The sequence below is a fragment of the Myxine glutinosa genome, chromosome 12 (assembly GCF_964187855.1).
Source record: "Myxine glutinosa chromosome 12, kmMyxGlut1.1, whole genome shotgun sequence".
Classification (NCBI taxonomy): Eukaryota; Metazoa; Chordata; class Myxini; order Myxiniformes; family Myxinidae; genus Myxine; species Myxine glutinosa.
Window position 1 is genome coordinate 18782740 of NC_136272.1, and position 24764 is coordinate 18807503.

The 24764-nt window shown below is 49.5% G+C and overlaps 2 protein-coding genes across 8 annotated transcripts in view; one reads left to right on the forward strand and one right to left on the reverse strand.

Moving 5' to 3' along the window:
* Nucleotides 1-24764, forward strand: part of NDUFAF7 (NADH:ubiquinone oxidoreductase complex assembly factor 7) — a 486324-nt gene that overhangs the window by 367623 nt on the left and 93937 nt on the right. For 3 of the 6 annotated variants that reach the window (XM_068133139.2, XM_068133137.2, XM_068133142.2), the window contains exon 1: nt 20120-20323. The exons of 1 other annotated variant lie outside the window; for it this stretch is intronic. In XM_068133139.2, coding sequence (XP_067989240.1) covers nt 20209-20323 — 115 coding nt within the window. In that variant the 5' untranslated portion in view covers nt 20120-20208. Of the gene's footprint in view, nt 1-20119; nt 20324-24764 lie in introns of those variants that run through there. 2 more of the 6 variants (XM_068133140.2, XM_068133141.2) reach the window with 1 other exon arrangement.
* LOC137438152 (uncharacterized) lies at nt 3603-18923 on the reverse strand. Of its 2 annotated transcripts, XM_068133144.2 has the most exons (3): nt 17916-18923; nt 6029-6098; nt 3603-4009 (listed from the first exon to the last, which is right to left on the reverse strand). In XM_068133144.2, exons 1-2 carry the CDS (start codon nt 18800-18802, stop codon nt 6077-6079), a joined length of 909 nt encoding a protein of 302 aa, XP_067989245.2. In that variant the 5' UTR covers nt 18803-18923; the 3' UTR covers nt 3603-4009; nt 6029-6076. The 2 variants fall into 2 exon arrangements, with proteins under 2 accessions (XP_067989245.2, XP_078622664.1); XM_078766538.1 differs by lacking the exon at nt 6029-6098.

Here is a 24764-nt window from a genome sequence, read left to right on the forward strand (position 1 = left end):
AAAGAGTGAAGGTGAGCAGAGAGTCTTGATTTTGGCAGTTTCACCAGAAGAGGGTTGCTGGCAGATCTTGTGCATCCTGCAGGAATATTTTGGGGACAGAGCACAGACAGAGCAGGGGGAGCTCGGCCAGATAGGACTCGGTAGAAGACAGAAAGACCACCAACCTGCCTGCGGTGAGCAAGTGAAAGACCCTCGGAGTGAGCTTCATCGCGGGAGATTCCAATGATTCCGAAAGTTTTGGTTTCTGCAGCGTGAAGCCGAGCTCGGTATGAGGCAGGAGCACCAGCCCAGAGGGGAGAGCAGTATTCCATTCAAAAGAGAGGGTAAAGAGAACAGAGAGAGGGTGAGATAGAGCGGCAGAGCAGGATTTTAGGACCTGTGGGCTGATGCCTTCTGGTCAAGTTGCAGAATCAGAGTCGAAGTTTGACAAAACTTCACCTTTTCAGGAGAGAAGGACACAGATTCCAGGAGCAGCTGAGTTCCACTGGGTAAGGTGGGTACAGAGAGAGACGGGTTTGGGACACAAGATTTTGAGGCAAACACAGAGTTGAGGCATTCGGCTTTTTCACGTGTGATGTCAACTGTGTAGCCGTTTGAGGTAAGGGAGGGGATTGAAGGGGAACAAGCACCAGAAACGGATTTGACCAGATGCCACCAGGATTTGGAGGAGGGAGACAGCTTTGAGAGTTTGGTCTTGAGAGTAGAGAGATATTGTTTCTTGGCTCTCCTGGGGGTAGACACACTTGTTCTGAGCTTTGTGCAAGGAACCGAGATTGACTTCAGTTGGATTAGCCTTCCATGAGGTGAAGGCAAGTTGTTTCATGGCAACTGCCTCACCACAAGCTTCATTGTACCTTGGACTGGAGGAAGGGTAAGACAACTGAAGACGAGATGGGATAAGTCTGTGCATGAGAGAGAGCCATTTCCTTTGGAAGAATTCCCAGGAAGAGTTGATGTCAGAGGCAGTAGAGAGGGGAGACCAGTCCAGACTATTGATGGCTGCTTGCAGACCGTGCCAGTCAGCCTGAGTGAAATGCCAGACTCGTCGGCGCTGAAGAGGCTCTCTGAGAATGGCCAGAGAGATATCCACTTTAACAAGGAAATGATCAGAAGAACCGATTGGAGCAGAAGAAGAGCAGCAGACATTTGCAGAGAAGTTTGTCATAACCAAGTCGAGAAGCGAAGATACTCCATTGACTGAGATACGGGTCAGGAAATTGACAGATTGTGTCAGTCCCAGTGAGTCGCAGAAGTCCTTTGCTGAGGTGCCATGGCTGGTGTGAGAGGAACCCATACCCAGCCAGCTGACATGACGACAGTTGAATTCGCCACATATGAGGAAGAGAGAGTTGGGACGAGTGGATAGAAGTTGGTCCATGTTGTCAGACAGGGAGATGTAAATGGAGTCATCACTGTTTGGAGGACGGTACAGAACACATATGAACAAAAGGTGGGAGCGGAGAGGAAGCCGTAGCCAGAGGTACTCCTGTGAGTGCGGTGGAGAGAGGGCAGTGCAAGGAGAGTGAGGAAGAGAGTTTTTGATAAAGATAGCAACCCACCACCAGGACGAGGCTCAGGTCTATCATACCGGAGGAGCGAGTAACTCGGAAGAGATATTAAGGAATCCGAGACATCTTGAAGGAGGAAAGTTTCTGTTAAGCAGATTACGTCTGGTTTGACAGAATCAACCTATATGTATGGAGAGATCAATCAGGTTTGAGCGAAGGGCCCGGATGTTTGAGGTCCATACCGTTAAGGAAGAGGGTGGGGGAGCATCGGGTACAGGACAGGGGAGGGTAGGGGTAAGATGAGGGGTGAGAGGGGGAGGTAGGGAGAGCTGTTGATAGTGTGTCAGAGATTGCAGAAGAGTTAGGACAAAGGGAAGGATTAGGTGGACAAAAGGTTTGATGTTGATGGGATGAGGCACAGTGAGGTGTTGTTTGAGGGGGGGGCAGAGCAAAGTAGAAGATTGGAGGAGGTGGAGGTATATGATGGAAGTGGGTAGGAGTCAGCTTTGAGGGGGAGGGGGGAGAATTGGAGAAAGATAGTAGGGGGGGGGGGGGGGGGAGATTGGAAAGGGAGGAGTGTGGGGGTTGTTTTGAAGGGGAGGAGGGTTGAGGGGGAGTTTTGAAGGGGAGGGGTGAGGTAGGAGTTTTGAAGGGGAGGGGGGAGTTTTGAAGGGGAGGTGGGAGATTTGGAGGGGCAAGGGGGGAGTTTATGGGGTGAGGGGGGAGAATTGAATGGGGGAGTTTTGGAGGGGAGATGGGGGATTACATGAAATGCTGGTGCACTGTGAAATTTAATCCCTGGAGGTTTAAATGGCATCTGAAAGGCAGTTCCACAAATAGAAGAAAGGATTCACAAAACAGGGGTAAGCATGGACTTTGGGAGTGCTTGAATAATGTGTGTCCTGGAGGAGCTTGGGAGGGTTCAAGGCCTAATACAGCAGAGGGCGCTCCATCGGAGGAAAGGCTGGCAACCAGACTGAGACATGAGAGCAACAGTCAATTCAACAGAGCAATGTTTCCTGGGAAAAGCACATTTCCAAGCTCTCCTCCAAAGCCAGTCGCCGACGGCATCCTCCGTCATGCGAAGTCCTTCCTTGGCACACCTGAGCTCCTCACCACTTACAAAGCTTTCATCCGCAGCTCAACGAAATACTGCTCTCCCCTCTGGGCTTGTGCTCCTGCCTCACACCTCGCTCGACTTCACGCTGTTGAAACCAAAGCTTTCAGAATCATTGGAATCTCCCACAATGAAGCTGATTGTGAGGGCCTTTCACTCTCACCGCAGGCAGGTTGGTGGTCTTTCTGTCTTCTGCAGACTCCTCTCCGGCCGAGCTCCCCCAGCTCTGTCTGTGCTCTGTCCCCCAACTATCCCCACAGGCAGCACAAGATCTGCCAGTAACCCTCTTCTTGTGAAACTGCCAAAATCAAAACTCTGCTCTCCTTCATTCCTCTTTACTCCCGCCTCTGGAACAAACTCCCCCACTCTCTTGAATCTCACTCCTCCCTCCAGGTCTTTAAAACAGCTGTGCACCAGTTAATTCACCCCAGATCCACTTTTTCGAAATACCGACTTCTTTCCTGGAAGTCCTAGCAGTGTCCATGTGCTTTATACCTCTCCAAACCCCCCCCCCCCCCCCCTCCCATGCATCCTCCCCCCAAGCCCTCTCCCTCCCACAGATCTCCCGATGTCCCTGTTCTCTCCTGTTGTACTTGTGAGCTTCCCCCTCTATCTCCCCATCATGTCTCCTGCTCCCTTTATTGTATGTTTTATGTGTCCGTTTGTTTTTTTTGTGATTATTGTTCGCTCTTTCACGAGCCTCGATCTTGTATCCAAAAAAAAAAAAAAAAGCAGAACTTGTGCTTCTACTTCGTCAAGGAGATTCTAATAATGTTGAGAGTTTTTCGATTCCATGGAATCCAGAAGATACAGATGTGATGAAGGAAGGGGCGTCAGCATGTAGGCTCTGAGTATACCTGATTTTTCGAGGGAATGATTTGGAACAGAAGCGTAGCCCCAATCTGCAACTGGTTCTGGAGGCCAGCTTTGTTTTTGATGGAGGAACAAAGATTACAAAGGTAAACAAACCGTTTGTCAACAATAATTCTGCATTTACTGTGGAAAAGTGTTTTTAACATTCCCTCACCTACCCTTGCACCCATAATTCACAATATGCAGTGATGATGGCAACGTGTGTGCATAAAAAGCAAGTATACTTTCCATCAGTGGTGTAGTTCACATTTCAGTCATGACGTATCACATATCAATCCAAAAATTATTCAGCCAAAGATAAGCTTAAGGCATCCAGACGTCAACAAATGCCCCGTACCTGCAGATCTTTGTATATTTTTCCATCGCTTCGAACAGCTTCTGCTGCATTACCATTCTATAACGAAATGTCTATTTGATTTGATATACAGTTGTCTTGAACCAAATAAACGAAGTTGGTTGAATTCTCTCAAGCAAGGAAGGTCCCAGAAGAGCAGGTACATTTGCAGATTATCTGCAAGAAATGGAGAGAAAGCAAAAGATACAATGTATTTGAAACAGGAACGATCGTGAGTACGTCATAAGCAGAAGCCAACGCAGCAAATCAAACCATTTGGAATGCGAGCAAGCCCAACCAACATTTTTTGCTTTCTTTCAATAGACAGAGTGTTTATCCTTGTGACAGCTTTACAAATGGATGACATTGATTGAACAGATTAACATCATTTCGAAGACTTCCCAGCAACTTACAGAGTTATTGTCACATTGCATCAAAGATGGTGGCCCATCATCCCTGGTCTAGAGAGACGAGTCCAAATCAATTATTATCCATGGAGTTTGTATCCCAACTCGAATGGCGTGTCCACTGTCATGAATACTATTATCCAAACACTGAGATTAAACTACCAAACAATTATAAACTACTAATTACTTACTTTTTCTTAATTGAAGTACTTACTTTTTCCACATGCGAAATTTGCATTTATGTTCATTTAAATTATACAATGGACTACAAAATGTAAATGTTTCATGATATTTGTTATATTGTATCACCTTTATCTGTCAATATTGTTGAAATGAAGATCAAATAGCTGTATGTTGAAATATGTTGAAAAAGTCAAAACTTTACATGGGGTGTACTTACTTTTTCACGTTACTGTGTATGTATGTATGTATGTATGTATGTATGTATGTATGTATGTATGTGTATATGGATGGATGGATGGGTGTGGGTTATACACTAGTGGGTTATATTTATACATCGTGTAACTAAGCAATAACAAACTTTGCTTCATACGTAAGTATAATAAATAAAAGAATAAATAGAATCTTTATGATTATAGGCAAGCATCATCGACCTCGATCGACAAGCTCGATATTAATTCAAGTTTATTTATTTGTCTTACGGGTGCGTTTATGGTTTTTACATAAATTTTCATTGAGATTTTTATTTCACAGTTTACAGTTATAGAAATTACAATTTTCAAATGCTAGATATCAATTGAGGTTTATTTTTTTTATTCTTATTTTTTTTAACGGATGCGTTTTTACGAGGGTTGAAGGATAGGGGAGTGGGAGGGAAGGGGAGAGGGGGAGGTAGGGTCCGGGTAGGAGAAGGCTGGGGTGGCGGGAGAGGGGGGAGAACGGGTAGGGGGAAGAGAGAGAGGGGGGAGAACGGGAAGGGGAGAGAAAAGAGAGAGGAGGGAAAGCTAGCGGGAGAGGGGGAGTGAGGGGAGCAGAAGGGAAAAGGAGAGGGGAGGGCATAGGGGAGGGTGGGATGGAGGATAAGGAAGGGGATGGAGGGTGGGGTAGAGGATGAGGAAGGGGATGGAGGGTGGTGTAGGAGAATGGATAGGGAGGGTGGGGTGGAGGATAAGGAAGGGGATGGAGGGTGGTGTAGGAGAAGGGACGGGTAGGGTGGGGTGGAGGATAAGGAAGGGGATGGAGTGTGGTGTAGGAGAAGGGACGGGTAGGGTGGGGTGGAGGATAAGGAAGGGGATGGAGGGTGGTGTTGGAGAAGGGACGGGGAGGGTGGGTGGAGGATAGGGAAGGGGGAGTGTGGGTGGAGGAAGGGAGGGGGAGGATGAGGTGGTGGATAGGGGAGGTGGAGGGAGGGAGGGAGAGGGTGGACGGAAGAGGAGTGGGAGGGAAAAGGGGAGGGAGGGAAGAGGGAGTAGGGGAGGAGTAGAGGATCGGGGTGGTGGAGGATAGGTGGAGGGGAAGGGGGAAATACTGTTGAGATGAAAACAACAGCGATACTGTCGAGATGCCTGGTGTCCCACAATGCCCAAATTGGACAAATTAACACGTTTTTTAAAAATAGTCAGAACTGCTGCTAAGGTCAATTCCGTAGTTTAAAATTTTAAATTCGGTTCAGGTGAAGAGCATCACGAACTGTGCGGAAATTAAATAAAGGCAAGAACACTGGTGTTTATAAACACTGCGATGTGTACAGGAATACAGTGATTCATAGGTATGAAGATCGGCTATAATACCATTCGTAGATATGAAGCTTTATTGTGAAGAAACCGACCTGATTTGAGGCAAGGCACACTTGAGTTGAGCGGACAAAATGGTGGAATTAAGACCTCAAGCAGAGCGACCTGAACAGAGGATGACCAAAGTTAAGCCTGTTAACGTAGATCATCTTCAAAAACACACCCAATAACCCAGTTTTCATTAATGCAATCCCTTGGAGGTCGAGAAGCATGCTTGCAAAGTTTGGGGCCACTCGGCTTCGTGGCTTTGGAGTTATGGACGAGACACATAAACACACACACACACAGCCTTTTATTATTATACTCGTGGATACTATTGCAACGTGATTGGGCTAGCCCTGGTGTTGGGCTAGCGGCTAGGGTGCCGGCTTAGGATCCTAGGATCCTGGGTTCGAATCCCGGTCAATCGCTGAATTAACGCCAGGGGGGTTGACTCAGCCTGTCATCCTTCCGAGGTCGGCAAATTGAGTACCAGTTCACTGGTAATTCCCTGCTTGTCGTTAAAGGCGGCAAAAAGGGTTGGCGTCAGGAAGGGCATCCGGCCGTAAAACATTGCTTCAAAAAGGGGACCGAAAAACAACAACAACCACAGTTCCCGAAAAAGGCCAACCCCCACTTGCGGGGAAAAAATGGCCTCTAAAGGTGGTTTATACTATTGCAACGTGAGCATCTATTAATTACGCCCAAAAGAAATGTGAGTATGTGTATGAATGACTTTTTAATTCCCTTTTTACTCAATTTAATTCCCTCTTGAGCTTTGCTCTTTCTCGTTATTACATACTCTAATATAATACAATTTAAACTAGAATGGTACTCTGTAGAGCGCATACCTCCACCAGGCTGAACAGTTTGTTTTGTATCCCACTGATAGGCCGGATCTGGATTCGGATCTGAACCAAAATCAAATCGGCTTGTTCTTGTTGCCTAACCAACTCATCCACCAAGTTTATTCATAACTCGTCCACAACTTTTTGAAATATCGTGTTGTGGTGCTATGCACACACAACTCGTTTGCTAAGAAGGTAGGCCACCACGCGTTGAACAAAACCAAACACTTTATTCAATGCTCGCACGTAAGCACTGGGCGGGCTCGACTTTCGAGCCCGCGTATATGTCCCGAGGCCACGCCTTGCCCTCGGGCGTGGCCGGTCGGCCGAAAGGCGGGGCATGTATTCCAGTTCAACCCTGCGCCTCATGACGCCTTTGCTCCGGGCGTGGCCCGAGCCGTGCTTCCACGTCCGGTCGCTCGCGTCACCCACTGGTGCGCGGAATTATGACCCGCTGGTGTTGTGTCCGCCACATGCGCCCCCCCCAGAATTCCCGCGCACCTGAAGGGTGAGCTTGCGGGGAGGCCGGATGACCCGGCCGAAACGCCCTCTAGCGATGCGTGCAGGGCTGGGGGGTGGCGGGACGGCGGGGGTGAGGGGTGCCGGGGGTCTGCCCGCCGGGGGGCGGCCTCGACGCGGAGGCAGAGCAGCTTGCGGGGGGTGGTCCAGGTCGAGGTGGGCCAGCTTGAGGCGGTCCAAGGAGATACGATCTGGAGTACCGCCGATGTCCACGGTGAAGTGCTTGTCCCCCGGTCTCCAGCACGCGGAAGGGCCCGTCGTACGGGGGCCGCAGCGGTGCCCGGTGGGCGTCGTGCCGGACAAAAACGTACTCCGCCATGCGAAGCTCCGGGGCGACGTGTGAGGACGGGCAACCGTGGTGTGCCGTCGGCACCGGGTCGAACCTCTTGGCGGTCTCCTGAAGGGTGGAGCGCTGTTGCGTCGCGGACCAAGGTGCCGTGGAGTCGGGGATAAATTCGCCTGGTACCCGCAGCGGTTGTCCGAAGACAAGCTCCGCCGAGGACGCGTGCAGGTCGTCCTTGGGCTCCGTCCTGAGGCCCAGCAGGACCCAGGGGAGCCTGTCGGCCCAGCTGCCGTCGCGGAGGCTGGCCCGGAGCGCGGCCTTCATCGAGCGATGGAAGCGCTCACACAGGCCGTTGGCTTGGGGGTGGTAGGCCGTGGTGCGGTGCAGCTTGACGCCGAGCCCTTGCGCCACCGCTCCCCTGAGCTCCGAGGTGAACTGGGGGCCGCGGTCGGACGAGATGTCCGAGGGGGCGCCGAACCGGGCAACCCAAGTGGCGATGAAGGCTTGCGCGACGTCAGCCGCAGCCGTCGCCGCCAATGGCACGGCCTCCGGCCACCGGGTGGTGCGGTCCACCATGGTGAGGAGGTGGGTGAAACCCCGCGAGGGGGGCAGAGGTCCCACCAAGTCGACGTGTACATGGTCGAACCGACGATCGGGTACCGTAAACCAGGCCAACGGGGCCTGGTTGTGGCGGTGGACCTTCGCGCGCTGGCATGCAAGGCACGTTCTGGCCCAGTCGCGGACGTTCTTCCGGAGGCCATGCCAGACGAACTTTGCCGCGACAAGCTTCTGGGAGGCCTTCGTGCCCGGGTGGGACAGGCCGTGGATGGCGTCAAAAATAGGGCGCTGCCAGCCAGCGGGCAGGATGGGGCGAGGCCGGCCGAGGGAGACGTCGCACAAGAGGGCAGTGCTCGCGACGTCGAACGGTACCTCGGTGATGCGGAGGCCCATGACGGCGGTCCGAAAGGCCTGGACGTCGGGGTCGGCGGTCTGGTCCGCCGCCATCCGGGCATAGTCGATCCCGAGGTGGACCGCGTGTGCGACGGACCGGGAAAGGCAATCCGCCACCGGGTTGTCCTTACCCGCGATGTGTCGGATGTCCGTCGTGTATTCGGACACGGCAGAGAGGTGACGTTGGTGCCGGGCCGACCACGGCTCGGCAACCTTGGCCATCGCGAAATCAAGGGGCTTGTGATCGACGAAGGCTGTGAACGGGCGGCCCTCGAGAAGATGGCGGAAGTGTCGGACCGCCAGGTGGAGCCCGAGAAGCTCGCGGTCGAAGGTGCTGTACCGGCGTTCGTGCGAGCGGAGCTGCCTGCTAAAAAACGCCAGCGGCTGCCAAGCACCGTTCACCCACTGTTCGTGCACCACGCCCACCACGTCATCTGACGGGTCGGTGGTGAGGGCGATTGGTGCATCGGGCGCCGGGTGCGCCAGCATGGTGGCGTTGGCCAAGGCCAGCTTCGCGCCCGCAAACGCCGCGTCCATATGCTCCGTCCAGGCGATATCACCTTTGCCCGGCTTCCCCCGGAGGGCCTCGTGCAGGGGGCGCAGGAGCTGGGCGACGCTGGGCACGAAGCGGTGATAAAAATTCACCATGCCCAGGAATTCCTGGAGCCCCTTGATCGTGCGGGGGCGCGGGAAACTCCTGACCGCCTCCACCTTGGCCAGTAAAGGAATGGCTCCGTGCCTGGTGATGCGGTGCCCCAAGAAGTTGATGGCGGCGACGCCGAAACGGCACTTTGCGGGGTTGATGATTAGGCCATGCTGGCCCAGGCGTTCGAAAAGCGTGCGGAGGTGGAGCAGGTGCTCCTCCCGGGACGCGCTCGCGACTAGGATATCGTCCAGGTCGACATAGATGAAAGGTGTCGCGCAAGACGCTGTCCACGAGCCGTTGGAACGCCTGGGCCGCATCTTTCAACCCAAAAGGCATCCGCAAGAACTCGAAGAGGACGAAAGGTGTTATAACGGCCATTTTCGGTACGTCTTCCGGTTTTACGGGGACCTGGTGGTAGCCCCGGATGAGGTCCACCTTGGAAAAAATGGTCGTTTTCGCCAACCGGGTGGAAAAGTCCTGAATGTGCGGGACCGGGTAGCGGTCGGGGGTGGTGGCGTCATTGAGCCGGCGGTAGTCACCGCACGGCCGCCATCCGCCGCCGGGCTTGGGCACAATGTGCAGAGGTGAGGCCCATGTGCTGTTGGAGCGCCGGATGATGCCCAGCCGCTCCAGCGTGGCGAAATCTGCTTTCGCAACGGCGAGCTTCGTTGGGTCGAGGCGGCACACTCGGGCGTAGACCGGTGGTCCGACGGTGGGAATATGGTGTTCCACCCCGTGTTTGACGGCCACCGCTGAAAAGGTGGGCCGCGTGAGTGCCGGGAAACTGGCGAGGAGGCGGGTAAACTCGTCCGCTGCCGGAAGCGTACAGACCAACCTCGCCGGGATGGAACCGCTCAGCAAGCCGCTTGGTAAGCCGCTCGGTGAGCCGCTCAGCGAGCAAGCTGAAGGTTTCGGCCTGGACGAGGCGTCTGCGCTTAACGTCCACCAACAGCCCATTCGCACAAAGGAAATCTGCACCGAGCAGGGCCATTGGCACACTGGCGGCGACGAAAGACCAATGGAAGCGCTGTCCCCCGAACCGCAGCGATAGGCAACGCTTCCCGAATGTGTGGATGGGAGTTCCGTTGGCGGCGAGCAAGGCGGGGCCCCGGCCCGCGGCTTGCTTGTCGGACACGGAGGCAGGGAGGACGCTTACCTGCGCTCCAGTGTCGCACAGAAATCGACGACCAGACGAGGTGTCTGTGATGAAAAGGAGGCTGCCGGAATGGCCGACGCTCATGGCCACGAGTGAGCGCCGGCGTGCTCGGTTCCCGACCCGCCGAAAGAGCACGGCGGGCGGCACGCCCTGGCCTTGCGGCCGAACCTGGCATGATAATAGCACCAGGTTTGCCCCGGTGGTGGCTGCCGCGTCGGTCGTGACGGCGGTGGTGGGCAGGGCATAGCAGCGGCCGCGAGGGGATCCTGGGGCGCTGAAGCCTCCGCACCAGGATCCACTACGGCAGCGCTATACGTCGGCCGCGTGTCGCAGGCCGCGAAAAATTTGTCCGCCTCTCTGGCCAGGGCGCGGGGTTCCATTATGGCCGAACCGGCCAGCGCGAGCCACACCTGCGCAGGTAGCTGGCGGAGGAAAAGCGCTCGGAAAAGGGAATCCGGGCGTTTGTCTCCAAGAAGGGACAACATATAATCCATCCGAATGGACGGTCGTATGTCGCCGAGGGCGGGAAGGTCAAGGAGGCGGTCGGCACGGTCGGCCTCCGTGAGCCCGAACGTGGTGAGAAGTCGTTTGAGCGACGCGTACTTGTGGGCGCCCGGCGGGTGCTGAAAGAAGGACACGACGCGGGCGGCAGGGCCGGGCCCGAGGGCGGCGACCACGTGAAAGTACATGGTGTCGTCCGCTGTGATGCCCCAGAGCTGGAATTGGGCCTCGGCCTGCACAAACCAAATGTCGGCCTGTGCTTCCCAGAACTCCGGGAGTTTGACGGCGACAGCGTTGGTAGCCATGGCGCGTTCAGGGGTCAGCTACGGCTGAACCAGTCGGGGTCACCAGTGTAGTGCTATGCACACACAACTCGTTTGCCAAGAAGGTAGGCCACCACGCGTTGAACAAAACCAAACACTTTATTCAATGCTCACACATAAGCACGAGGTGGGCTCGACTTTCGAGCCCGCGTATATGTCCCGAGGCCACGCCTTGCCCTCGGGCGTGGCCGGTCGGCCGAAAGGCGGGGCATGTATTCCAGTTCAACCCTGCGCCTCATGACGCCTTTGCTCCGGGCGTGGCCCGAGCCGTGCTTCCACGTCCGGTCGCTCGCGTCACCCACTGGTGCGCGGAATTATGAGCCGCTGGCGTTGTGTCCGCCACAGTGTTATATATCACTTTTCGCCCAATCTCTCGATGGTGAAGACGGTCGTGTGTCCCGCTCTGAAATGAAGGCTAACGGTGAAGTGCTAACCCCCGCTCTAGCAGGGAAAATGGCCTTAAAATGCATGTTGTGTTGTCTTGTCTCAATGGTGAAGAATCATTAAAAAAAAAAAAAAAAATTCTCATATCCGAATTCAGATTCAGATCTTCACCAGAATCCAATCTATTCGTCCTTGTCACACACCCAACCTGTCCACCAAGTCCATATCGTCCATATCCGAAAACAACTTTTTGAAATATTGTGCTATATATCCACCTCCGGTATATCCACCAACCCTGGTGTTGGGCTAGCGGCTAGGGTGCCGGCTTAGGATCCCAGGATCCTGGGTTCGAATCCCGGTCGATCGCTGAATTAACGCCAGGGGGGTTGACTCAGCCTGTCATCCTTCCGAGGTCGGCTAATTGAGTACCAGTTCACTGGTAATTCCCTGTTTGTCGCTAAAGGCGGCAAAAAGGGTTGGCGTCAGGAAGGGCATCCGGCCGTAAAACATTGCTTCAAAAAGGGGACCAAAAAACAACAACAACCACGGTTCCCGAAAAAGGCCAACCCCCGCTTGCGGGGAAAAATGGCCTCTAAAGGTGGTTATTTATTTTATATATATATCCACCTCCCCCCCCCAGAATTTCCATGTTTTAAACTTTTCCCAGTGTGTACCCTGGTCAGAATAGGTACACCGTATCCCTGCGTGTCGTAAGAGACGACTAAGAGGGTTGGCGTCAGGAAGGGCATCAGGCCATAAAAAAACATTGCCTCAAAAAGAGAACCATGACAATTACAACGACATATGGGCAGGGCGCAGCCCGAAGTGGAGATCGGTTTCTGAGGTTTGAGACATGGAATGTAGGGACAATGACAGGGAGATCAGGAGAAGTGGTGGAAGTATTGGTCAGAAGAAGAGTGGACATATGTTGTGTGCAAGAGACGAGATGGAAGGGAAGTGGTGTGAGAATGGTGAAGGGTAGGCAGGGACAGAAATACAAGTTTGTGTGGCAAGGGTGCCCGGAGGGCGTGAATGGTGTTGGTGTCCTGTTTTCTGATGAGTTTGTAGACAGTGTGGTGAGTGTGACTAGAGTGAGTGATAGGTTGATGATTGTGAAAATGATGATTGGAAAGCTCTTGGTGAACGTCATCTCGGGATATGCTCCGCAGGTTGGTCGAAGCGATGAAGAGAAGGACAAGTTCTGGTGTGCGACAGAAAAGCTGATGGAAAACGTGAAAGATGAGGAAGTTGTTGTGGTGGGAGGAGACCTGAATGGACATGTGGGAAGGAGTATGGATGGTTTTGAGGGAGTTCATGGGGGTTACGGATATGGTGTGAGAAATGGAGAAGGTGAAAGGATTTTGGAGTTTGCTGATGGAGCTGATTTGCTGATTTGTAATACTCAATTCCAGAAAGAGGATAATAAGCTTGTTACATACACGTCAGGTGGGTCGACGACAACCGTTGACTACCTGATGGTGCGTAGGCGAGATAGGGGGCACCTCCGGGACACAAAGGTGATCCCGGGGGAGGAGGCTGTTTCACAGCACCACTTGGTTGTCTGCGACATAAGGGTGAAAGGTGCGAGGAGAGCTCGGCGGGTGAAGTACCAACCGAGAATGAAGGTGTGGAGGTTGAAAGAGGTGACAGTAAGGGAGGCATTAAAAGAGAGGCTGAGTAGGGTAGAGGATGATGTGGTTGAGCTTGAAAGTGGTTGGATGTCAATGAAAGCTAGTCTGTTGGGAGCCGTTGGTGAGGTATGTGGATGGACAAAAGGACCACCGAGGCACTCGGAAACATGGTGGTGGGATGATGAAGTTGGAAAGAGGATTGACGAGAAGAGGAAGAAGTTCAAGGAGTGGCAGAAGGCGAAGGGTACGGGAGCAGAAACAGCAGAGCATGAAAGTTATAAGGCAGTCAGGAAGGCTGCAAAGAAAGAGGTAGCAAAGGCGCAGGAGGCATGTAGGAAAATGTTCGGAGAACACTTGGATTCGGAAGACGGTCAGAAAGCAGTATTCAGGATTGCAAAACACATAGCGAAAGAGAGGTGTGATGTGATGGGGGTGAGTTGCTTGAAGGATGAAGTGGGACAAATCGTTGTTGACCCAGATGGAATTAAAGGAAGATGGAAAAGATATATGGAAATGCTGTTGAATACAGAGAATGAATGGGATGGCAACATAGAGAGTAACCCAGTTTTAGGACCGGCAGCAAAGATAACTGAGAAGGAAATTGAGGAAGCGATAAAAGCAATGAAGAGTGGAAAAGCTGGAGGGCCGACGGGAGTTGTGGGAGATATGATGAAGGTAGCAGGAAGTTGGGGTGTGAAGAGAATGACAGAGATCTGTAATCTGCTGGTGAAAGAAGGCCGCATTCCAGTGGATTGGGAACTGAGTACCCTCGTCCCTCTATACAAGGGGAAAGGTGACCCTCTGGAGTGTGGCTCGTACCGAGCGATAAAGTTATTGGAGCATGGAATGAAGGTATTGGAAAGGGTGTTGGAGAGGAGGATAAGGAAGAAAGTGAAGATCGACGAAATGCAGTTTGGATTTATACCAGGAAGAGGAACGACAGATGCGCTTTTCATTGTGAGGCAGTTGCAGGAGAAGTACATGGAGAAGAGGAAGAAGTTGTTTTTTTGGGTTTCTTGATCTGGAGAAAGCATTTGATAGGGTTCCACGCAAAGTATTGACATGGGCATTGAGGAAGTTAGGAGTGGAGGAATGGTTGATCAGAGTAGTGATGGCAATGTACAAAGAGCGCGCACAGCTGTAAGGACGAAGGATGGGAACAGTGGTGAGTTTCAGGTGAAGGTGGGAGTGCATCAGGGGTCGGTACTAAGTCCACTACTATTTGTAGCTGTGATGGAGGTGCTGGCTCAGAACGTAAAGGAGGGTTTACCGTGGGAGTTGTTGTATGCAGATGATCTGGTGTTGATTGCGGAAAGTATGGATGGACTGAAGGAAAAGATGAACAAGTGCAAGGAATGTATGGAGACAAAAGGTCTGAAGGTGAATATCGGAAAGACGAAGGTGATGGCAAGTGGTAAAGCATGTGGTAAGGTGGAAAGAACTGGGAAGTGGCCGTGTGCTGTGTGCAGGAATGGTGTCGGAGTGAACTCCATTCAATGTACAATGTGCACTGAGTGGGTTCATCAAAAATGTAGTGGTCTGAGAGGGTCATTTACCAGTGTGGCAGCTACATTCAAATGTAAGGTGTGCACAGAGGGAGCTGCAGATGGAGGAAATGTTGAGTTGATCTTGGAGACGGCGTGAAGCTGGAAGGTGTGAAAACATTTTGCTACCTCGGAGACATGCTGAATGGAGAAGGTGGATCAGACTCGGCAACGGTTGCTCGAGTGAGATGTGCATGGAAGAAGTTTCGGGAACTGAGTGGCATGCTGATGAGGAGGAGAGTGTCGCTGAAGCTGAAGGGAAAGGTGTATGCTGCATGTGTGAGAAGTGTTATGATTTATGGGAGCGAGACATGGGTAATGAACGTAGAGCAGCAACGAAGGCTGGAAAGGGTGGAAATGCGAATGGTTCGATGGATGTGCGGAGTATCGTTGAGAGAGAGGAAGACAAATGATGAATTGCGAAAGATGATGGGAATATTGCCTGTGATTGATGCTGTGAAGAGGAACAGGTTGAGATGGTTTGGTCATGTGTTGAGGAAGGATGAAAGTGACTGGTTGAGAAGAGTGACGGAAATTAATGTAGAAGGAAGTAGAGGACGGGGAAGACCGAGAAAGACTTGGCTAAAGATGGTGGAAGAAGAAATGCGGGCAAGGGGGTTAACAAGGAGAGATGCAGAAAATAGGGCAAAATGGAGAAGATTGTCATGGGGACCGCAAGGCTAACCCCCGCTCTAGCAGGGAAAATGGCCTTAAAATGCATGTTGTATATCGTTTTTGACTCTATCTCCCAATGGTGAAGAATCACATAAAAAATTCTACTAGCCGGATCCGAATTTTCACCAAAATCTAATCATTTCGTCCTTGTCAGATACTTCGCCTCCCCACCAAATTTCGGGTGAATCTGTCCACAGCTTTGTGAAATATCTTGTTCACAGACAGACAGGGGTGACATAACCTCCATCCACCTTCGGTGGCGGAGGTAACTATACATCACATAATCTCATATTATTATTATTATTATTATTTATACCATAGCCACTTTTGGCATCCGTTGGCGATATAAAGCACATGCATGCAATCTATCTGTAAGGGAGGGGGGTGGGTGGGGGCACTGCTCCGCATCAGATGTGGAATTTCCATACACTGGTACTCATTTTGCCGACCTAGGAAGGATGAGATGCGGAGTCAACCCCACCAGGTGTGGATCACAAACATTGCATCACAAGCAGCCGACCGGGATTTGAACTCAGGTCCCTAACTAAGATCCCAGACCAGCACCCTAACCGGTAAAGCAAACACCTGGCTTATATTCTTCTACATGTATCCTGTAACATTAATTTTACAGTTTATTAAATACCAGCAGGAGTACCCGGAATTGCCAGGGGGGGGTGGGGGGGGGAAAGAGGGGGTGAAGCCGGAGAGGGAGGGGTGAGGAAGGGAGTGGGTGGAGTGGAAGGGGAAGGGGGTGGGGAGGGGATGTGGAGGTGAGGGGAGAGGTAAAATATATACTACATATACATCTTTTGGTGGGGTGGGGTGACTTTGGCAGGCCCCTCCGTTTTGGGGGAGGGGGGAAGGAAAGGACTAAATATTTTCCCATGCAAAAAGTGCTTTAACCTCAGTGTTGCCAAGGTAAAAAAGGAAATTGTAATACCCTCTGCCACCATCACCAGGTGGCGCTACACCAGACACATTTACATAGAGAATTATGCTCCTCTCCCGGTCCCCCACACCCCCGAACGAGGCTGCGGCCACATCGCCTATGTTACCCCCCAGCCAAAGTTGTATTTATATTTGTACCCCGAGTAAGGTATTAAAGCGTTTACAGCTGGAGTACCCGGCGTTGCTCAAGTGAAAAATAAACATTAACATATTTGAAATGAGGGAAAATATAAAAGCAATTACATCCAAATCAGAATCTATTACAAATGTCAAATCATCATTTTACCTTTTCATTGAATATCTGCTGGTGAATGTACCGTTGATCACGTTTCTGAGTTAAGTATGATGACGATCAGGAAGAAGAAGAAACCCTACCACCAACTTCGACCCCTTCCGGAATTGTTTTATTATTTGTGTTCAAATCTGGTAATTGTTTTGTATTTATCAATGTGAATGTGTACTTGTATATAACTCATTAATCAAAAAGGCTTTGGCACTATATGGAGTGATTTTAAAAAAAAAGTTTCCCTTTTTTCCTAAAACACTCCCAAGCACTCACTGATGAACCTCCGAAAGTTTGACGAAGATCCGTTCAACCATCTCTGAGAAAATGGCGACACACAGACGAACGGCTCTTGTATCGTAGATTTTCCATTGTGATACATAGCGATATTTATTTTGATTATGCATCATTAAAATCCATGATTATGTATCATTTTTATGAACATTAATCACCACTTCTCATACAATGTTTGTTATGGGGTCAACCTAGCCGTTTACCTGTATGTGAGACACCCATGATAATTTTACATCTTGCATGATTGTTTCATTTTACGAGTCATCCTTTTGGTAACTGATGTCGTCATGCTGATGCGATATTTAGTCTCTCCATTAATATATATATATATATATATTTTATATTTAGTCTCTCCTATTTAGTCTCTCCATTATTTAGATATTTAGTCTATTTAGATATTTAGTCTCTCCTATTTAGTCTCTCCATTATTTAGATATTTAGTCTATTTAGATATTTAGTCTCTCCTATTTAGTCTCTCCATTATTTAGATATTTAGTCTATTTAGATATTTAGTCTCTCCTATTTAGTCTCTCCATTATTTAGATATTTAGTCTATTTAGATATTTAGTCTCTCCATTAATATATATATATATTTTATATTTAGTCTCTCCTATTTAGTCTCTCCATTATTTAGATATTTAGTTTATTTAGATATTTAGTCTCTCCTATTTAGTCTCTCCATTATTTAGATATTTAGTCTATTTAGATATTTAGTCTCTCCATTAATATATATATATATACATATTTTATATTTAGTCTCTCCTATTTAGTCTCTCCATTATTTAGATATTTAGTCTATTTAGATATTTAGTCTCTCCATTAATATATATATATATATATATTTTAATCTCAAATACAATGCTATGGATCAAAAATTTTGAACTTCCACTTACGATTAACGTATAATTTAGCATTCAAATGTTTGTGTGTCTCGTATGCGTTAAGGTATGCACTTACTCTGTCGCACGACCACCAGGCAAGCAATTGGGATCAAGGGATGGAATTCTCATGAAGAACATTTGGCCAGAGTTTAAGGCCTGTGGTTGAAGAACACCCAGACAAGTACTATATGTCTGCAGTGCTGGAATGTACGAGCATTCGAAGCGGGTGAAAGTTTGTCTTTGCAAGGTGAGAGCACCGACGTCTTGAAGACACGGAAGAGACGCTCGTCTCCCACCCGGACAGATCCTTTCTTTCGGCAGACTCGTCGACATTGTCCGAGGCTCGACCACTTTCTTGCATGAAGATTGCGCGAGGGAGAGCGCTTCCCTCTGTTGGGACGATGACGATGGCGACGTCGTGCAATGTCCGAAGGCAAAGCTCCGACGTCTTCCATAACTCCTCCGTTGGACCCTCCCGGTGGTCCTACCGATGGTAACATCTTCAAAAGAGGGGTGCAGTGCCCAGTAACTTCCCTTGCCAGGCTCTTCCATTCGCCGAGGTACCTTGACGAAGCACCGACCCAAGCTCAGGTTGTGTCGGATGGAGTTCCTCCAGCTGCGCTGTGTCCGGTAGTACGGATAGGTTCTCGAGATGGACTCGCAGATGCCGTCCAGCGTGAGTCTTCGGTCCCGACTCTGGCGGATCGCCATGATGATCAGCGCATTATAGCTGAAATTGGGTTTCTCCTGCGACGAAGATCCCTTGCGATTGCCTCTTGAGCACTTACCGATTCGAAGGTCTTCATCGTCCCGACTCGCTTGTCTGGGTCCTGAATCGACCTCCGAGGTTGCAGGACCTTCTGACGACTGTGGGCGTTCGTCTACCAGGCATTCCGGACCATCGATCCGTCTCTCAACACCTCGCAAAAGACTGTCGATGGAAAAAGGAGAAGTGAACGTCATTGAAGGGTATAATTGACCTCGGAATAACAACCACGTAGGCCTACTTGGAGACCTTTCGTCTATGGAAGCTTTTCATAACATGCAGCATAAAGTTCGAGCTATTCGTGGCCCATGAAGATTCGGGGAATATAGTGACTAATGGGTGTGATTTCAGTTGAACAAAATCTTTTGTATTCAAGAATGACACAATGATAAATGACTGAATGCCTAAATGACAAATACAACAAAGTGGCGCCAGACAGTCGAGGCATGGAGCAGGAAGAATTGGTGAGAAGGTAAAAATATGTAATACAGGTACATAGTGATGTTCTATTCGGCCTGAGGTGACAAGTCATATTTTTAAAGAGCAAATTATCTTGTGGGCCTACGGTATATAAATACGTTTAAATTAATTAAATTCAAATCAATAACTGAGAACTTCCTGTTTACCAGGAATGGTTTAAATTAGTTGTTTTATTCCAGTCTGCGAGGATAGGCCAGAGGTAAAATGCTCACCTTTGATCCTTTTGACCGTGGGTTCCATTCTCGATCAGACTATAAACTGTCGGTTCGGTGCTGCGCAGGCCGGACTTTGCATCACAAGCTGTGCCGCCCTCGAATAAGCTGGGTATCTTGTCTGCTAGGATTAGCCGGTGGACGTTACAGATCCCACGCTGTCTTCCTCCAAGAGTCGGCGAGCCATCGCCGGCACCGTCAACAAATTCCAAGTTCCTGCTCGAACCGACAGGGGGCACTGCATCAGGAGGGGCACTGCATCAGGAGGCACTAAACTCCCTTTTCCTTCGCCAAATCCAACCTTTTACTCCTCTTTCTTTTCTCATCTTCATCGTCTGTTAACCCCACCCCCACCCCCACCTTCCCCTCCAACTCCCGAGCTATATGTACGCAATAAGTGGATGTAATATCAGGCTTTTAATACGTTTTCTTTTTTCTCAGCATACCATACCTTGGATGTTGTTGATATAAAAACATGGTGCGAAGCAATATTATATGCAGTTTGTTCCCGGTCCGTAATTTTATTTTAATTTGGACATCGATTTATTACATACGCAAATTTGGATGAAATTTCAATATAATTATTATGCTCTCGCAATCTCCTCCCCTCCCTCCCCCAGCAACGCATTATGCCGATCTTCCAAATTTTTCATTAAATATTTATTTAAAACCATTACACGGACGTCAACCGAAATTTGTCTCTATACCTTACCATGGAGGTGTTTTTGAATAAAATACAAATGTAAACATTCTGCAGCTGCTTGAAGCGACGCAATATTCGCGAAGGTTTCCTCCTGGAAGCGAATCGAGGCTGCGCGATTCGCGGATTGCGTTGCCGACGCAACTCTTAACATGTGAGTGAGCCTGCCTGGGAGTTTGTTGGTCGGAAGTTCCGTTGCTCAACATTCACTATGGGTTTTATGAGGCGCCTTTTATGGTCGATCGTTCACAGGCATCTCTGTCCGACCTGGACTCGAAACTGTCTACGCTCTCGTCGGGATTTTGGACTCGGCGAGCGAGGTGTTGGTGAGTTCACCTTGGTTTGGGTCATCTTGTACATGCCATATCCACACTCTATCAAAGTCAACCTGCCTGCAGAGTGCAGGGTGTAATTAATTATATTATACAAGCAAGAAAAAGCAATCAGACGTTCTCGCTAGATCCTTGCCAGGACTTGTTTTGCGTGGGCTTGTAGTACGTACTTTATAGACAATTCTAATTCTACATACTTTATCGTACTGTGCTCAAGGTGCTGGCACATAATGGCTTCCTATAAGTATACTGGCACATAATGGCGATACTGATGTCTGATAATAACACTCACTGTGCATTGAAATCTTCCAGTTCAAAATGACAATCATTGTTCTGTTTTTGTGGACCTAATATATATATATATATATACACACTATACAGTGCATTCAGAAAGTATTCAGACCCCTTCACTTTTTTCACATTTTGTTATGTTGCAGCCTTATGCTGAAATTGTTTAAATTCATTTTTTCCTCATCAATCTACACTCAACACCCCATAATGACAAAGAGAAAACAGGATTTTAGAAAGTTTTGCAAATTTATTCAAAAGAAAAAAACTGAAATATCACATTGACATAAGTATTCAGACCCTTTGCAATGACACTCGAAATATAGCTCAGGTGCCTCCCATTTCTCTTGATCATCTTTGAGATGTTTCTACACCTTGACTGGAGTCCATCTGTGGTAAATTCAATAGAATGGACATGATTTGGAAAGGCACACACCTGTCTATATAAGGTCTCACAGCTGACAATGCATATCAGAGCAAAAACCAAGCCATGAGGTCGAAAGAACTGCCTGCAGAGCTCAGAGACAGGATTGTGTCGAGGCACAGATCTGGGGAAGCCGACAAAAAATATCTCTGCTGCATTGAAGGTTCCCAAGAGCACAGTGGCCTCCATAATTCTTAAATGGAAGAAGTTTGGAACAACCAGGACTCTTCCTAGAGCTGGCAGCCCAGCCAAACTGAACAATCGGGGGAAAAGGGGCCTTGGTAACCAAGAACCTTGGTAATGTTAGTTCTGCGTTGGAAAGGTGACCAAGAACCTGATGGTCAATCTAGCTGAGCTCCAGAGATCCTGTGTGGAGATGGGAGAACCTTCCAGAAGGACAACCATCACTGCAACACTCCACCGATCTGGGCTTTATGGCAGAGTGGCCAGACGGAAGCCAAACAGTTCAATCTTGGTTTCATCAGACCACAGAATCTTGTTTCTCACAGTCTGAGAGTCCTTTAGTTGCTTTTTTGCAAACTCCAAGCGGGCTTTCATGTGTCTTTCACTGAGGAGGGGCTTTTCTTTCACTGAGGCACTGAATGCACTGTATATCTATATATATTGTAATGGTTCTCTGCCGCCCTTCTTACCCTTACCAAGGGGGGATTAAGCCCCTTGTTCTTTCTGGGCTTGGTGGAACTGAGAGACCTGAAACGCCTCTTCCGGGCAAACGCAAGGTTGGGTTTCGGAACCAAGTCTCGCTCGTACCTAACTCCCTGCGCCGCCACGGAAGCGGGGAAGCAAGCCTCGCACGAGCCACATGTGATTTGGGTACACCGAGCGGATTGAGTACCACGTGGTCCGTGCAGTTTTTAGTAGTGGAACCCGATTCGAGCGGTTCTACTCGTACCACGCTTCGCCAATGACTAAATCACGAGAACGATCGAATGGAAAAGGAAGAACACAGGTTTAATTATTATTCCCACACGTATGTACAATGATCGGTAGGTAGAGACACGGAGCAGCACTTAGTCAGTCTTATTCTTAACTCCCTGACTCGGGCCTGCCACACTCACACAGGGGATTGCAGGTAGGTTGATGTTCAGGCCAACCGCGTCGACGTGGTCGTCCAGGAACGGCCCCGTCCGGCTCTCCACGGTCCCAGCACGTCCCGCGAAGAAGGCAAGCAGGCGGTGGAAGGATTCTCGTAGCGCGTCTCCCGAACAAAAGGCAGCCGATGAGGTAAGAAGGAAAATACGCGTCTCTCAGTGCGGCTGGCGGTTACGCAGCGCTCTATCACTCGCGCAGCTCAATGCACTGTACGCGGCTCGGCTTCAAGCTCAACCGAGCGTTACTTTCATATGAGCGCGTATCCCGGTTCATGCGCGTCTCTCACCACTCGCGTATCTCTCAAAGTCCTCCAGCTCACCGCACTCCTTCAACTTCTCACCTCTTCTGTAACTCACCGCACTGCTGGAACCCAACTCTCAACTGCTGGGGCTCAGTCCTTCTGCTCATCAGTCCTTACTCAACTGCTCACCACACGCGAGTCCTTTGACGCTCTCCACTGCTGGTGGCTTCGCGCAACGGCTTATATTAATGTGCCCCGAACCTTCTCGAACCGTCTCGAACCTTCCAACCACGCCCTGTGATGCAGTGCTGCCGCCACACCCTCTGAGCCCTGATTGGCGGCTCGCGCTTACCGTCAGCTCCGCTGCCGCCCTCACTCGATCCCGCCCCGACCCTCCTCGGCCTGCCTCGTGTTGATTCACGCCAAAATGAACCAAAGGCAGTACAAAGAGGCATGATGCTAGGGAGGCGGGATAGTCAATGGAAGTAGAAGTAGGACCTCTTCTCCTTACTCTACTCAACGCAGAACTAACAAAGGAAAAGGACTAAGCTCACAAATGCAAAGAGATAACTACACTATCGCGAGGCTACATGTTGCTTGTGTGACTAACTATTAGGGGGAAATTTAACCTTTATTACACTGACTTACCAAAACCTAAAACCGCAACAATATATATTATATATACAGACTTGGCATTTAATATGGAATATTTTTTTGTGGGGGTGAACTTACTTTTCAAGATGACTTAGAACCAAAAGTTCATTGGAATTATTTTGAAAGTATTCTAGATTTTGTTAATGTGACCTTTAAAAGAAACAAAAACCACATTTGACATTTTGAAGCAAATAAATTGATCCTTGAAAGTGATATAAACTGATATCGAACTCGATTCACGGACAGTACTGTGTTAAACTTCTGTACGTTTTCCAGAAGTATCTCTTTATTTTGCACATTAGCTGAAAAAAAATTCAACAAAAACAAAAGCTAAATTATGACTGGGATTACGGACAGTAAAATTACAGTTCAGTACTCCGTGTAACCCCCACAAGCATTCAGGAGAGCACGTACACGTCGAGGCATGCTGTTCACGAGATTTGCCAAGGTTTGGACAGGAATCGCTTGCCATGCAGTGACAATAGTCTGCTGCAATTCATGCACAGATGGAGGCTGTTGGTCCAAGTTGTCGATTTGACGCGTTAATTCTGCCCACAAGTTCTCTATCGGATTCATATCCGGGGACATGGCAGGCCACTCCATATGCTCTACACCACGGTCAGCAAGAAAGTGTTGGATCATGCGAGCACGATGAGGCCGTGCATTGTCATCTCGGAAGACAAAGTTTCCTCGAAAGGCTGCACGAGCAAATGGAAGCAATGTTTCTTCCAGAATGACCCTGTACTTGAACTGGTTCAGGTTTCCATTCAGAACAACCAGGTCAGTTTTGCCCCCTGCATGAAAAGCAGCCCAAACGGTCACTCCACCACCTCCAGCTTGGACTCTTGGCACTGTACAATCTTCGTTGTGGGCTTCATGCACTTGTCTGCGCACTCGGACGCGGCCATCTTGACGATAGACCAGAAATCTACACTCGCCACTGAAGGTCCCGTGATTCCAGTGTCCTGGCTGCCATTGACGGTGCTCTCTGGCCCACTGCAATCGGCGCTGGCTGTGTTGTCTGGTCAGGCGTGGCTTTCTCACGGGACGCCTGGCATGATAGCCTGCTTGAACCAGTCGTTGGTTGACTCGCCTTCTGGATACAGGCACATTTGTCAGTTGCTGCCACTCTGCCCTAAGCCGATTAGCTTACTTGGTGCGGCCATTGCAGACTAACCGGTGCAGCTGGCGATCATTTCTCCTTGTGGTTCTGCGTGGACGTCCTGGCCTCGGTATTTGAGTAGGGACATCCCTCTGAGCATTTCGTTTCAGGATCTTTGACACCTGACCTTGAGTGACGCCATACTGCCGAGCAATAGCACGCTGTTTCATGCCAGAATTTCGTAAAGCCACCACTCCATGACAAACAGCATTGTGAAGTTGACGGACCATCTCCAGAGGAAGCGGCAATAACTTTTGTAGATGTGCAGCAGTTGTTTTCCTCTAATACAGAACGCAACAACCCTTATATACCCGATTGTGAAGCCAATCGTCAAATGTACCTGTCCTTACATTTTGTCACGGCACCTGTGATATAATCCTGTTATTGACTTCTTGCTGCGAAAGACAATCAGTGACATGGTTCTTTCAACAAAGACATCACCGAAGCGTAAAAGAAACTCACAAGATTGATGTACTGAGTTCAGAAAGTAAACCCAAGTCAAGAAAAAAAAAATATTCCATATTAAATGCCAAGTCTGTATATGTGTATATAT